General features: G+C 43.6%; 1 protein-coding gene across 2 annotated transcripts in view; it reads right to left on the bottom strand.

Moving 5' to 3' along the window:
• Window positions 1–1,142: 1,142 nt before the first annotated feature.
• Tnr (tenascin R) overlaps window positions 1,143–14,495 on the bottom strand; it is a 435,141-nt gene continuing 421,788 nt past the window's right edge. For both annotated transcript variants that reach the window (XM_045150475.1, XM_045150482.1), the window contains exons 21-23: window positions 12,399–12,560; window positions 8,960–9,123; window positions 1,143–6,541 (exon numbers count right to left, since the gene is read on the bottom strand). In XM_045150475.1, coding sequence (XP_045006410.1) covers window positions 6,422–6,541; window positions 8,960–9,123; window positions 12,399–12,560 — 446 coding nt within the window. In that variant the 3' untranslated portion in view covers window positions 1,143–6,421. The remainder of the gene's footprint in view (window positions 6,542–8,959; window positions 9,124–12,398; window positions 12,561–14,495) is intronic.

Here is a 14,495-nt window from a genome sequence, read left to right as displayed (position 1 = left end):
TTATTTTGTGTTTTCTCCTTCCCTGATCCTGGCATTATTGCCTGCTCTGGAATATCCCACTCTTCTTATGTTGGGAGACAAAGAGGCTGCTATCTTTGCACAGGAATGGGGCAGAAAAATTATGCCTGTGTGTTGGTGCCCCCCCCCAGGACTGCGTCCCTCACTTCCAAAATGTAAAAAGAAAGAAAATGAAATTGTCAACAGAATGTGTCTTACTCCTCCTGATGGTTGGGGTTGAAGGCACCCTGAAGTATGTGGCATAAACAAATCAAGAATTCCTATTTCTTAAAAGACAGAAGATGCCAGGTGTGGTGGTGCATGCCTTTAATCCCAGCACTCGGGAGGCAGAGGTAGGAGGATTGCCTGTGAGTTCGAGGCCACCCTGAGACTACATAGTGAATTCCAGGTCAGTCTGGGATAGAGCAAGACCCTACCTTGAAAAACCAAAACCAAAACCAAAAACAAACGAACAAACAAACAAACAAAACCCCCCAAAAACAAAAAAAGACAGAAGAGCCAGGTGTGGTGCACACACCTTGAATTCCAGAATTTGGGAGGCAGAAGTAGGTGGATCACTGTGAGTTGGAGGCCAGCCTGGGGCTATATAGAGTGCCAGATCAACCCAAGCTATAGTGAGACCCTACCTTGAAATCCACCCTCCCCAAAAAAGAGAAAAAAGACAGAAGAAAGAGAAATGGCTTTAGAAGCCCTTCTGTGAGAACCTTAGATGGCAGCCACTTGGATAAACAAGTGTAAAAGGTACAAGTTTCATGATTTTTGAAAGTCAAGGACTTTCAAATTAGGTGGACAGGTTCAGTGGTAGTTGTGTAACTTTGGACATGTTGCTTCACCTTCCTGTGTTTTCATTTCTCTCTCCTGTAACATGGTCAAACCTTATTCTGGGTTGTGGAAAGGATTTAAGAAAGTAATTTATGAAGAGCTCTTTATGAAGTGTCTGGTAGAGAAGTGAACAATACATTTTTTTTGTCAATTTCTATTTGAGGAGAGAAATTAAAAAGAGCTGGACTAGGTATGCCCTCCGTTCTGTTACTGGCTATGTGAACTTGGATAAGCTGCCTAACTTATTTTGGACTTGGTTTACTTGAGTATAAGATGAAGGGCTCAGTTTAGATTATCTCTAGTTGTTTTTTTTTTTTTTTTTTTCTGCCTCTGAAGGTGTGTTCCCAGCTTTTGCCTAGGATACAGGATTGAACACAAGTTAAATGACAGGCTGTTAAAAAGAAACATAGGGTTTCTCTGAAGGTTGCTGAACAGTTCTAATCCATGTATTCCCTACCTGGCCATGCATTTGGCCATAACCCTTCCTTGTGGCTTGGGTGTCCCAGACTTCCTGAATATGGTGTGCTTACATCTCAGAGAAAGACGCCTGTACTTTCTCATCTGAGCCCATGATGCCAAGGAGCCAATGGCAGTACCTGGGTGAGCCACCCTCTAGGAGACTTTGAAAGGGTTAAATGGTTCTGAGTTGGAAATTGAGCATTAGCCTGGCCTCAAGGCTCAGACAATAGAAAGCTGTTTTATTAACTTAATAGAGGCCATCTGAGGAACAAGGTCTGGGATATTTGGATACTCTGCATTAGCCTTATTAAGCTTGTGGAGGGGAGGGAGAATATCCTGTTTGAAAAAAGAATGGAACACTGTCCAAAGACTGTGAGCTTTGCCAAGGACATTGGACAATGAAGTGCTGCAGGTGCAATGAAACCGTGATTCAGGCAAGGAGTGACCCTGAAAAATAAATCAAAAACCCTGGACATGACAAATCTGGTGGAGGCTGCTGGTGAAGGACAAGGGAGGTCAAGGCAGGGTTGGTTGAGCAAGTAAAGATAGCCCTTCTGCTTCTTGTGTTGTGTTCATTAAGAAGTGCTCCTGAGGTACCTACCTTATGAGAAGAGTCCTGGCTGGAAGCCAGAAAGACAATGCTAGTCCCTTTACTGTGGCCACACATCCCTGATCTCTGCATTTTCACTGTGGGAACATCTCTAGAAGGGTTACATTTAATCTCCAGTGATCCACTAGCTTTTTAAAATTTTTATTTTTTTTCTTCTTACCTGCTTTGTAGAGCTTGAAGAACATATGTAACTGGCTTAAGTAAATCTACTATCAGAATGACCAGAGCTATTTGTCCAAATGGACCAGAGTCTACACCAACACCTTCTCTTAAGTCACACTCCAGTTGCTTTCTCTACTTGATTTTCAAAAAATTTTCATTTCGTCTGAGTTCTCTGGGTTGTCAAAATTCTTATCATTATTAGGGGAAACATTATACATGTGAGGGCTAGGTTATGGAAGAAGCTAAGATTTGGGTTAGCCAAAGAACTTCAGGAATGTGATCAAAAGTCCCCAATGTACAGTAAAGAGTGGCTATAGGCATGGTCCGGGAGCCAGGACTCACAGACACACTCCAGGCTTTTGAGGTTTCCCCACACCACTTTTTATAGCCTTGGCAAGTTTTTTGGCAAGTGAAATATTATCCCATCTCTTATAGGATCATCAAAACTGCACTATCTTTCAATCTTTCATTGTTTCCTTAACAAAGTTTTCTGAGTGGGCAGTGTGATGCAAACTAAGATGGAAAATGACAAACTGTCAAAAGAAACCAAGGAATAGAGTGAATAGCAGTGTGTCCACAAGAAAGCAAGCCATGGAAAAGCATGTGTCCTGTCTCTATCTTTCCTGAAATTCTGATGAAGGAAGAAAGATCAAAGAGCCCACACCCCAGGAGCATTCCTAAATCTGGTCATGAGCTACTCTCTTTAAAATTCCCTTGGCTTGGTAATACACAGTTCTCACGGGTTCCATTTTTCTTTCTCCAGAGAAAAGGACAAAGAGGACCTCATCAAACCTTTCTCCACTAATGCTCTAAAACGAGCTCTTTGAAGAGGAGTCCCTAATGACCGTTGTCCCTAAATCTATCACTCTTTACTGGGACTAGGTTTTCAATGAGGCCATGTGTAAGAATTGTTGGATTTAGCATTGAGCTCTCTTTGGCATTGTGCTCATTGGCAGGGTGACCTTGGATCATCAAGTTTGCCTTTGAAGTAAGGGTGTCCATTTCTCGGGTGCTGGTTGTTTCCCAGGTGGAAGGAAACAGGCTGTGAGGGTTCCCATCTCTTTATGAGTCATGGAAATGGGGAGGTGGTAGGTAAAGGGAAGGGGGGAATTGAAATATGTGTGGAAATTTGCTCTGCAAGTCTCTGATGCCATACTTTTTTTTTTTGTTTGTTTGTTTGCTTATTTTTCTCTCCTGCCGCAAATCAGTCTCCTGAACAAAATGGAACTGGATCCTGGTTTGGTATAAGGTTTCCAGATACCATGATGTCCCAGTGGGTTTCAGTGGGTATCTGTGCGTGTCACCTTATGGTCACAATTACACATCTGTACATGTTAAGTCTGGTCTGAAGACCAGTGCTCTCCATGAGTTTGTCATTCCTGATACCCTGTCTTCTTATAGCTGATTCCTTCACCTTCTAGTCTTTCAGAACCCTGAAAACCCTGAAAATGTGATTTCAATATATTGCAAACAATCTTTCTATAATGGGACATATGAAGAGGAGAAACTGCCCGTTTCTCAGTTTTAGGCAGTGAACCTATTGCAGTCACTGGTAACTATTGCTTGTTTTCCATTGTTGCTTGGTTTTTGGTGTTAGTATATATTCATAATGTGTTTGCAGTTTGACTACCGTCTGGTCAGGATCCACTTGTATTCCAAGTCCTTTAGGGGAAACTCAGGATGCACTCTGAATATTGCTTCCTGCTTGCTCAGAGACAAACCCAGGTACATGGAGGGACCAGAGAGAAAGGAATCAGTTAAGAAGCTCAGAAGCAGTTTCTTCTTTCAGCTCAGTGAAAAAGCCAGTCAAGTCTAGAAGCTCTGTGTCAAGTTGGCTATGGGCCTTGGTAAGACAGTAGACACAGAGTCTCTGACAAGGTGGAGATCACGCTACTGAACAGAAGGAATCTATGAGTCCTTTTTATAGCAAGTGGATAAGCTGATGTTTGAAGTCCCTTTTTTGCTTTTAAAATTTTTTCAAATGAATCTAGGAAATGTTGGCGATACTATTTATGAAGCTGCTCCGTAGGGTAGAGTGGTTCCAATGAAAGGAGGGTTTTGGCTTCCACTACTGTGTCTTGACTTCTCCCTGAACTAATGACACACAGTCTTGTTCCATTTCAGTTCCCTTGATGAGGTGGGCGGTACTGGCACACCCAGGTCTCCGGCTCTGCTTTCATAAACATAATAGCTTCAGCCTCTTGGTGACACTATTTTTTCTCCTGTGCATGTATGTGTACAAGTGTGTGTGTGTGTGTGTGTGAAAGGGGGGAGGAGACATTCAAGTTAGAATTATCCTCCTTTTTTTCTTCCTTGCTCCCTCTCTCCAGCTTCTGATAAATTTACCTTACTTAATTGTGCCACCTCTGATTCAAATTTTCATACCATACGTTAGTACTGTTGACTGTTAATACTGAAGGGATGCTAGAAATGATTCTGGTCGAATTTCTCAGTCAACAAGAAAGAAACAGGGTCAGAAAAGTGAAATAACTTATCTTAGCAAGGCAGCAGAGGTAGCCTGTACCATATCTCTCAAGTTCCTCATGCAATGTGCCTCCTGCTTTTCATGGTTGGCCTGTTTCTAGTACAGCCTTGTTTAGTTTATAAGTTCTTTTCCTTCCTCCTTCTCCTAGAGTTTTGAAGTTCATGTTGAATTGAGAAATGAAAATGACACCTGTGGGTTTTTTTTTTTTTTTTTTTTTTTGACTCTAGGTTTGTCAGGCATGTCTGCACCACAGAGCTGGGGAAGGCCTTGTGGCACCTCCAAAGGTAGAATGCCTACGTAAAATGGCAAGCTGACTCAAACCTCATAATACGTAAGTGGGCCATCAGCTCAAGGGGGCTGTTCCCCTGGTTAGCAAAGTTTGGTCAGGGCATGGTTGTCTCTATTAGAAATTACCAGCTTGTTTAGTAACTGGTTGGCAAAGGTAAAAGATGCCCCAGGTTGGGAAACATGGGCCCCATAGCAGAGAGAACAGGGCCTCAGGGGAGGAGGAGGAAGAGGGCAGGGAGAAGGCAGTTGGTGAGGTGGGTTCAACCCAGGTAGATGCTGCAGGGAAGGCTCAGCAGGCATCTGATTTGGAGCAGCTGAAAGGCCACAGCTTCGAGAACCTCCAGCTCTCCTGGCTTGGTGGAGAGGGTGTATCTAGTCTCAGGGGAGGCAGCCCTCCCTTTCCCCCTCTGGACTTCTAGATGTAATTTCCTGTGGCACTATTCACTTTTCTTCCCAAAAGCATAACAATAAAAGAACACGAGAAAGGGAGAAGGCTTTCTCACAGTTTCACCTCATTGTGGAGTTACTTCTGTTTGCCATAAGGCCAGAAACAGATACAAAACCACAACCAAACTGAAAGAAATGATCCATTTCCTTTTCTACCAGCACTACCAGTCAGGGAAATGATTGGCTGGCTGATATCATTCAACTTTTCCTGACTCTTAGTAAGCCATCTACACCAAGGAGAGCCTGGATGGGAACAGAAATATGGTCTTCAGCTTTGAATTCCGAAGAGCCATGATAAATCAGATCAGAAGTGGAGAAAGTAAGGCCAGGCAAGATCTGTTTCCAGTGAGATCTATAGCCTCTATCGTTGGTGCACATATTTTTGATCTTGTCCTTTCTTCAATGACTAACCCCAAACAGTTGAAAACAAAAACATTCTCCCTGTCTCACTATGAACAAAACTCACTCATTGACTTGAGAGTGGGGACAATGTCTTAAAACCCACAGGACACAGGGCCAGTAGCCAGTAGTGCTCTGGTAACTAGAATTCACAATGAAGTATGGGCTGTTGGGACTGTGGTTGGAAGTGAGGGATCCTCTTGATGGTTAAGAATATCAGAACATAATCTTCGTCCCATTTCAGTAAACTTGAGCAGTTGGGTAAGGGTGTGGTTTATTGTTTCCCTCTTAAGGGGAAGTGTTGGCAAAGCTCTCTTGGTGAAACTTCTTTCCCTGGCCATCACCAGCCATGACCAGCTCACTAGTGCCAGGAAGCTGAAGGGTATCTCAGAAGGTGTGGGGGGGAGGTAGAGAAAGAAGGTGTGTGCCTGTGGTCATAACAATCTGCTCCATGGCTTGTCTTTGAACTGGTCTCTTAAACTCTCCTCAGTTTGCCTCCTTCATGGGAAAGGAGGGGACAGTTGGGGATGACTATTTAGGAAGGAGCATGTACCCCAAGGGTTAGGCTCCAAGGCAGCAGAAACTATGCACAGATGGTAATTAACTGATCCCTGCTTCCTTCAGGTACTCTGTGTTGCAAAGCACATTGCTGTTGCCCTCCCCCCTTGTCTCATCATATAAAATACAAACAAATGACAGAAAAGATTGTTCGGCTGGTGGCTGCCCACTGCTCAGCATGTCAAGGCCCGCCGCTTCCTCCCAGCAGTGAGACGGTGGTTGTAGGGCCTAGCCTTCATTTCCACAAAGGGTATGGAGAACTCATGGCCTTTCCAGTGGTACCAGTTGATCCCCTAGAGGTGAGAAAGATGAACATGTCAGAACACCCTTCCCCTTGGTGGAACACTTGACTTGGAAAGAAAGGGAATGAGGGCAGGAGAGATGGCTTAGCAGTTAAGGCACATGCCTGTGAAGCCTAGGGACCCAGGTTTAATTCTCCAGGTCCCACGTAAGCCAGGTGCACATAGTGGCACAGGCATCTGGAATTCATTTGCAGTGGCTAGAAGCATGCCCATTCTCTTTCTCTCTCTCTGGCTGTAATAAATAGAAATGAAATCTTTAAAAGAAAAAAGAAGGGCTGGAGAGATGGCTTAGTGGTTAAGTGCTTGCCTATGAAGCCTAAGGACCCAGTTCGAGGCTTGGTTCCCCAGGACCCATGTTAGCCAGATGCACAAGAGGGCGCACGCATCTGGAGTTCGTTTGCAGTGGCTGGAGGCCCTGGCGTGCCCATTCTCTCTCTCTCTCTCTATCTGCCTCTTTCTCTCTCTGTCTGTTGCTCTCAAATAAATAAATAAAAAATAAACAAAAAAATTAAAAAGAAAAAAGAAAAAAGAAAAGAAAAGAAAAGAAAGGGAATGAACAGGCCTGTGGTCTGGGTCCTTACTGAGGCCATGTTGCAGGTCACCTGTATGTGTCTGTATGGGTATGGTTGTGCCTGCCTGTGTGTGCATGTGTATATGAATGCCAGAGGACAACCTCAGGCCAGTCACTTCATTTTATGAGACAGGGTCTCTCACTGGCTTGGAACTTGCCAATTGGTCTAGACTGGCTGGCCAGTGAGCCCCAGGGATCTTTGTGTCTCTGCTTCCCAAGTGCTGGGATTTTAGGTGTGTGCTGCCACACTTGGCTTTATTTAAAAATGGATTTTATTTATTTGTTTAAGAGAGAAGAGAAGAGAAGAGAAGAGAAGAGAAGAGAAGAGAAGAGAAGAGAAGAGAGAGAATGTGTACTTGTGCCTATAGCTACTGCATACAAATTCCAGACTCATGCACCATCTTGTGCATCTGGCTTACGTGGGTACTGGGTAATTGAATCCAGGCCCTTAGATTTTTATAGGCCTTCACTTTTGAACTATCTTTCCAGCCCCTACACTTGGCATTTTTACATGGGTACTGGGGAGCAAACTTTAGGTCCCCAGCTTTCAAGGCATGTGCTTTACCAACTGAACTATCTCCTCTAGTCGACAAGATTATTTTTTTATTGCCAAGTTTGAGTTTTTGGCATTAGGTGTTGTATGCACCAGGAGACAGTGGTAAATTCCAAAATCTCAGTTGTTGGAAGTTTTTTTTTTTTTTTTTCAAGGTAGGGTATCACTCTAGCTCAGGCTGATTTGCACAATGTAGTCTCGGGGTGGCCTTGAACTCACAGGGATCCTTCTACCTCTGTCTCCAAAGTTCTGGGATTAAAAGTGTGTGCCACCATACCTGGCTTGTTGGAATTATTTTGAAGAGTGTACCTGCTAACTGTTCACTCCTGATGGGATACTGGGTGATTCCTGCTTGGGATGACTAGCTTTTCTGGGTTTGCCCAGAACCAAAGGCCTTTTAGTGAGAAGGTCCAAGTTGGTTCAGCTGTCTACTCATCATCAAGCACAACGTGGAGGCTTGTAGCTCTTGGGGAAAGAGAGCCCAGTATACTAAGGTATTTCTGATCTCTCCCTTCCTGGGTCCCTGAGTCCCTTCCTGGGTGCTATTAAGCCTATGATGCTATTACATAAATTGATGAGCTTGGTGAGCTCTTTCTGAAAAAAAAAAAAAAAAAAAACCCAAGTGAAAGCTACTGGCTGTCAAGGCATCTCTGAGTGAGTCTAGATCCTGGTCTAAGGTTATCCTTTCCCTTCTCAAACTTCCACTCTCACACATCACTTTTCTAGTCTTCTTTTTATGATAGTTCTTTCTCAGCCTTTGGAGTACTTCTTTTTAAAAGAGAAACAGTGGGGCTGGAGAGATGGCTTAGTGGTTAAGGCGCTTGCCTGCAAAGCCAAAGGACACTAGTTCAACTCCCCAGGCCCCACATAAGCAAGATGTACAAGGGGATACATGTGAATGGAGTTCATTTGCCCATTCCCCCCCCTCAAATAAACAAATAAATAAAAATATTAAAAAAATAGAAACAATGGCTGGAAAGATGACTTAGTGGTTAAAGCTCTTGCCTGCAAAGCAAAAGGACAATGGATCAATTCACCAGGACCCACGTTAGCCAGATGCACAAGGTGGCACATGCATCTGGAGTTTGTGGCTGGAGGCCCCGGTGCCCCCATTCTTTCTCTCTCTCTCTCTTTCTCTCTCATTCTCTATCTGCCTCTCTCTCTCAAATACATAAATAATAAAATGTTAAAAAAATAAAGGAATAGAGCAGGAATATGTATTAAAACAGAGCTGAGGGGCCTGGGTCCTCTAGACCACTCTTGATCACAGCAGAACGTCACCTACCTGACTGTGCCTGGACTCCCCATACTTCCCATTGAGGTTGGTCCGGTGGCAGTTCTTATACCACCAAGCACCCTTGTATGACATGGCACAGTTGGTGACTGCAACATCATTGTCTCTATCCTCAGTGGAGAAAGGGCGTCCCTGGTGATAGGTAAGAGAGTCTCCTGCAAAAAAAAAAAAAAATTTAAGAAGCTGCCCCATGTGTTCTGAACACTTGGCCCCTTCCAGAAAACTAGGCTTCCACAAGTGGAACCTGACATACCTCTCCTGTTCCACTCAGGTCCTTGGCATGGCTGTGCTGAGCTTTCCCTCCCTTGACCGCAGTCTACTTCCATAGCCCCCTCTCAGCACCTGTACTTGTTTCCTCTAGGCCTGCCTGGGACACAGAACACTCATGTTTCTGTTTTCTCCACTGGAGACAGTAAAAATTGTGTCAAGTGTGAGGATTATTAGGTGAAGTTTTTAAAGAGACAAATTTTGTCTAAGAAGGAAGTGATAAATTACTTAATAATAGAGCTGTTCACAATGGGACAGGCTGCCTAAGCTGGGTGAGGTGTTCTAGTCTCAGAAGCAAATGAGGATGAGCATCCCGTGTTGGGGATATGGTGCAGGGGCTCAGGTGAGTTGACTCTTTGAGGCAAGTGATCAGGCTGGTGTTTTTTTAAGGATTGGTGAAACCTTTGGCAAGATTTGTGGCTAGGGATGTTGGGAAGGAGGCTCATGCTATGTATTGAATGAAAGTGATCTGAGACGTGTCAGAGGTTGCTTTCCCAGGAGAGTCTCAGTTATGATTCTGTGGCTTCCAAGTCACCCTCACAAGTAGCTACTGAGTGCCTCCATTGTGTCCCACCACAACTTTACTCTTGGCCAGTTAATCTGATTTATAGGGAAGGGAGTCCCTGAGTGTGGTAGCTTGAATCAGGTATCTCCCAGAAACTTATGTGTTTTGAATGCTTGTTTCTCATTGATGGAAATATGGTAGGTAGAGCCTTGCTGGAGGAGGTGTGTTATTGGGGGTGGGCTTAGGGATGTTATGGCCAGGTCTCCTTTGCTGGAGCTGGACTCATTCTCTTGCTGCTGGATGCCACCTGCTATGGCAGGGAATTGATGTTCAACCTTTGCTCTGCCATCTTTCCCTTGTGGTCATGGAACTTTCCTACCATCAGCTGCTTTTGGCTGGGTGCTTTGTCTCAGCAACGAGATGGTGACTGCCTGTACACCATTGTCTTCGACTCCTTCTGTCTGGAAGGATTCAGAATTTGTATCTATCTAGAGCTCACCCCACCACCTGCAACTTACTCTTTGCTATCTCTCCCAGGTCCTGAAACATGCAGCACCCTCTTATTGATAACTTGATTTGGAATGTTCAGTTTTGACTTAAGTAGAGTCCTACTTAGAGACTGGGATGTTTAGTGCCTTGAGAAATAGGAAGCTGCAGAGGTGAGAAATGTGGGCTGACTGCCAGTGGGGCTAGTAGAAATAATAAAGCCCCATGATAAAAGGATTAAAGATTCCAGAAAGAGGAGAGGCAGGATGGGCCTCTTCTCTCTAGAAACATGCTGATCTAGAAAGAACCACTGCTGTGTGTGGTTGCTTAGAGATGAGGGCCGCCTAAATAAATCCAGGTTTTCCTTTTTGAAGATGAACTGAATATATAAGGTGAGGAATGAATTGTAATTAATTTCTTATGTGCAGCCAAGCTGTTGGCAGGATTGGTCTCTGACCCAGGAGAGTGGCATGCTAGCCAAGAGTTCCACCTTGTGCCTGTGGGCCCAGCAAGGCTGGAGCAGGGGCATCAGGTGCTAGAAGCAAGGTACCACATAAAGCATGGGCTTGGAAAGAGTGATGAAGAGGACCTGTGAGGGGGAGGCACACACTGAGATGGTAAGCTGGTTTCTCTTTCAATAGGAGAAATAAGCATGGTTTTTCTGCAGACACAATTCTAATTTTAGGGAGTGAATAGCATCTAGTAATTTTGAAATGATTTAGTCTGACATCTTGTTTAATATGTCCATTTCAATGGCTGTTTTATGTTGAAAGTGTAGCAAATTGGACCTATTGTTGGGGCTCCTCAGGCCTGTCTGATTGCCAATGTGAATGACTCAAATATGAACACTAACAAAGGAACGTGTGCCTTTTCTTTGAAATCACAATACCTGGCCAAGAAAAGAAATAGTTGAGCAGATTCCATAATTGGGAGGGTATCACCTTGGTGCTCTTCTTAATCCCAAGAGTCATGAGAAATGTCACTAAAATTAAACAGCGGCATTTAGCCCTAAAATTGGAGTAATGAAAGAGCCAATGACTCCATGTACCAAATAGTAGCATGTCTAGCACAACAGGCTTTATGAAATACATTGCAGAGCCTAAAGCACAGCCTAGATGCTACATTCTGCAAGAGCTGTGAATGGGCATAGCTTACACATGGCAGCTCTGTTTGGTAAAGGTGCCATACCAACAAGCAGGTTCTCTCGGAGGAATGAAAAGAAACGTCGTCAATAAGGAACACTTAAGTGATGTCCTTTGCTCCTTGATGGGGTGTGATGATGACAGCTGACAGTGAGGGGGCATCTCAGAAAAGGGGGCATCTGCATTGCTACGTCAGTTGAAAGACAGTTTTCCTAGTTTTCATTTCAGGGAGGTGTCCACTTAGCTGGAAGATGGTCTCACTCACTCTGAAGAAGAGCCCACACTGGTTAATCCAGATAATTCTCTGTTCTTTCATTGTATTTTTCTTTTTAAAATATTTTCTGTTTATTTATTTGTTCTTTATTTTTTGTTAAATATTTAATATTTAATTATATTTAATTAATATAATTAATAATATAATTATTAATTATAATTAATAAAATAATATTTAATATTTTATTCTATGTAATTTCAGTGTTTATTTAAGATAATATTTAAATAAATGAAAATATTTAAGTAATAGTAATTTAATAATTGTTATTTAATTATTTGTTCTTTATTTATTTGGGAGGCAGAAACACAGAGAAAGAGGCAGAGACAAAGAGAGTGTGAGTACAGGCACTCTATGGTGTCCTGTCATTGTAAACAAACTCCAGATGCATGTGCCACTGTGTATATCTGACTTTATGTGGGCACTGAGGAATCTAACCTAGGCCATCAGGCTTTGCAAGCAAGTGTGAACCATCAGTCCAGCCTCATTACTTTGCAATTTTTTTCTGACTGCTTTGTGAAGTAGGGCAGCCTGATCACTATTATAGTTTTCCGGAGAAATTGATTATTGGTCCCTTGAGTAGATAGGAGAGCCAAGGCCAGAGCCAGTGACCCCTATCTCGAACATTCCTTCCTGGCTAGCAGACGGTGCATGACTCTGTGAGTGCCACTACTTCCTGCTGCAGCTCAGGCCTGGTACGTAGGCTCTTGTCCTGCTTCACGTGCACTGCCCCTGGTTCTTCCCAGGGCCCAAAGGTACCTGCAGTGCCATTATAGCCCCCTATGCGGAGTTTGTACAGGCTTCGGCTGTCCTCCACCAAGAACTTGTCATAGTAGGCAAAGGCTGCTTCCTGACCGTCCCGCATATCCACCCGCAGCTCATAGCGGCCCTGGGATGTTATCCTGTGTATGTTGTCCAGCCCTGTGGAGAAGAACAGAGCACTCACTAAGTCTGGTCCCCAACAGCTTTGGCAATAGGAGAATAAAGTACATGTGACCTCAGAATAAATACTGAGGGGAGGAGAAGGAGACATCCAGATTTCTATAACCCATCTCAGTTTAATACCAAACAGACCCTGCCAGACTGCATTTCCTCCTGCAAAGAGGCCAGCCCAGATCTGCGGAAGAATACCATTTCAGATAGCACTGGATCCCAATGTCTAGTTTTGACCCAGTAACTGATGAACCCCAAGCCTCAAGATTCCTGGCCCTATTCCCTGACAACCTTGAATGCCAAATTCTGGTCGTAAAAGGAAATGTAGCTAGGAAATGGAATCAGACTAGATGTCCATCAACAGAAGAATGAAAAATGAAGATGTGGTACATATGTACAATGGAGTTTTATTCTTCTATAAAGAAAAATGAAATTATGAAATTCACAGGAAAGTAGAGGGATCTGGGAAATATACCAGATGAGGCAACACAGTCTCAGAAAGATAAATGCTGCTTGTTCTCTCTCTCATGTGGATCCTGGATATGAATTCTTAGATCTGTATGTAAGTAAATAGTAGAATCCAGGAAGCTAGGAAGAGGCCAAGAGGTAGGATGATGGAGGAGGGCTGTGGGGAGGAAATAGTAGTTATGTAAGTAGACAGAATGCAGGGGTGGAAAGATCAAAGCGGGGTCAGGGTAGGAGGATGGGAAAGAGGAGGGATGGGAGAGGGATACACAGAACTAAAGATGCTATTAATAAGCCATCTGGAAACCTAAGTATTTATTAGCTAATTAAAATATAATTTTCAAAAGAGAGAGTTTAAAGCTGGGTGTGGTGGTGCACATCTTTAATTCCATCCCCCTGGAAGCAGAGTTCGAGGCGAGGCTGAGACTACAGAGTGAGTTCCAGGTCGGCCTGGACTAGAATGAGACCCTTCCTCAAAAAACAGAGAGAGAGAGAGAGAGAGAGAGAGAGAGAGAGAGAGAGAGGATATGAATGAATTACTTTGGGCAGAAGTACCCTGCTTGGGTAGAGAATGTTGTGCTCAGGAGCCACAGGTTGTTACAGTGAAATACCAGTGAGTTGTTGGTCAGGGATTCTCATGAGCCACCACACAGAAAGAAATACAAGCTATTGTCAGTGCTCTTGGTTGCTCACCTGAAGTAAATGCTAAGACCCTATTTCTAAAGGTACTACATGCTTCAGTTGCAAAACACTGAGAAATAAAGCTGGAACTCACTGGAAGTCTCCTCCCTGCCAGCTAGCTGCCCTTGTGCTGGAAAGTGCTATGCAGGTTTCAGGGAGAGAAAAGCCATCAAAAGTCTTAACCAGCAGTGAATCCTACAAACTACATTGGCTAGCTTGGCAAGATGTGTCCACTGGTGTAATAATGGCATGTTGGTTATTGGAGCGATCAACTAATCTCTGATCAGATTTGAGGCCTGTTCCATGGGAGTTTGGTACTGGTTTATGTTTGGTCCTGAAAAACCAAGTCAAAAGCCCATGTCTAGGCTGGAGAGATGGCTTAGTGTTTAAGCACTTGCCTGTGAATCTTGAAGACCCTGGTTTGAGGATTGATTCCCCAGGACCCACGTTAGCCAGATGCACAAGGGGGCATATGCATCTGTAGTCCTTTGCAGTGGCTGGAAGCCCTGGCACACCTATTGTCTCTCTCTATTTGCCTCTTTCTCTCTCTCTGTCTGTCACTCTCATATAAATAAATAATTTTTTAAAAAAAAATTTAAAAAAAGCCTATGTCTAAGAAGGCCACAGGCATTGTGTGTGTGTGTGTGTGTGTGGGAAGCCACCACAGTTCTTTGGCTAAATGGATACATTTCACCTATCAACTTCTCTTCTAAATGTTTATGTCCATAGATTAGTGCTATTCTCACATTTGTGTTAAATATTTTATTTTTGTTTATT

The sequence above is a fragment of the Jaculus jaculus genome, chromosome 1 (assembly GCF_020740685.1).
Source record: "Jaculus jaculus isolate mJacJac1 chromosome 1, mJacJac1.mat.Y.cur, whole genome shotgun sequence".
Taxonomy (NCBI): Eukaryota; Metazoa; Chordata; class Mammalia; order Rodentia; family Dipodidae; genus Jaculus; species Jaculus jaculus.
This window is presented reverse-complemented; position numbering and strand designations above follow the sequence as displayed.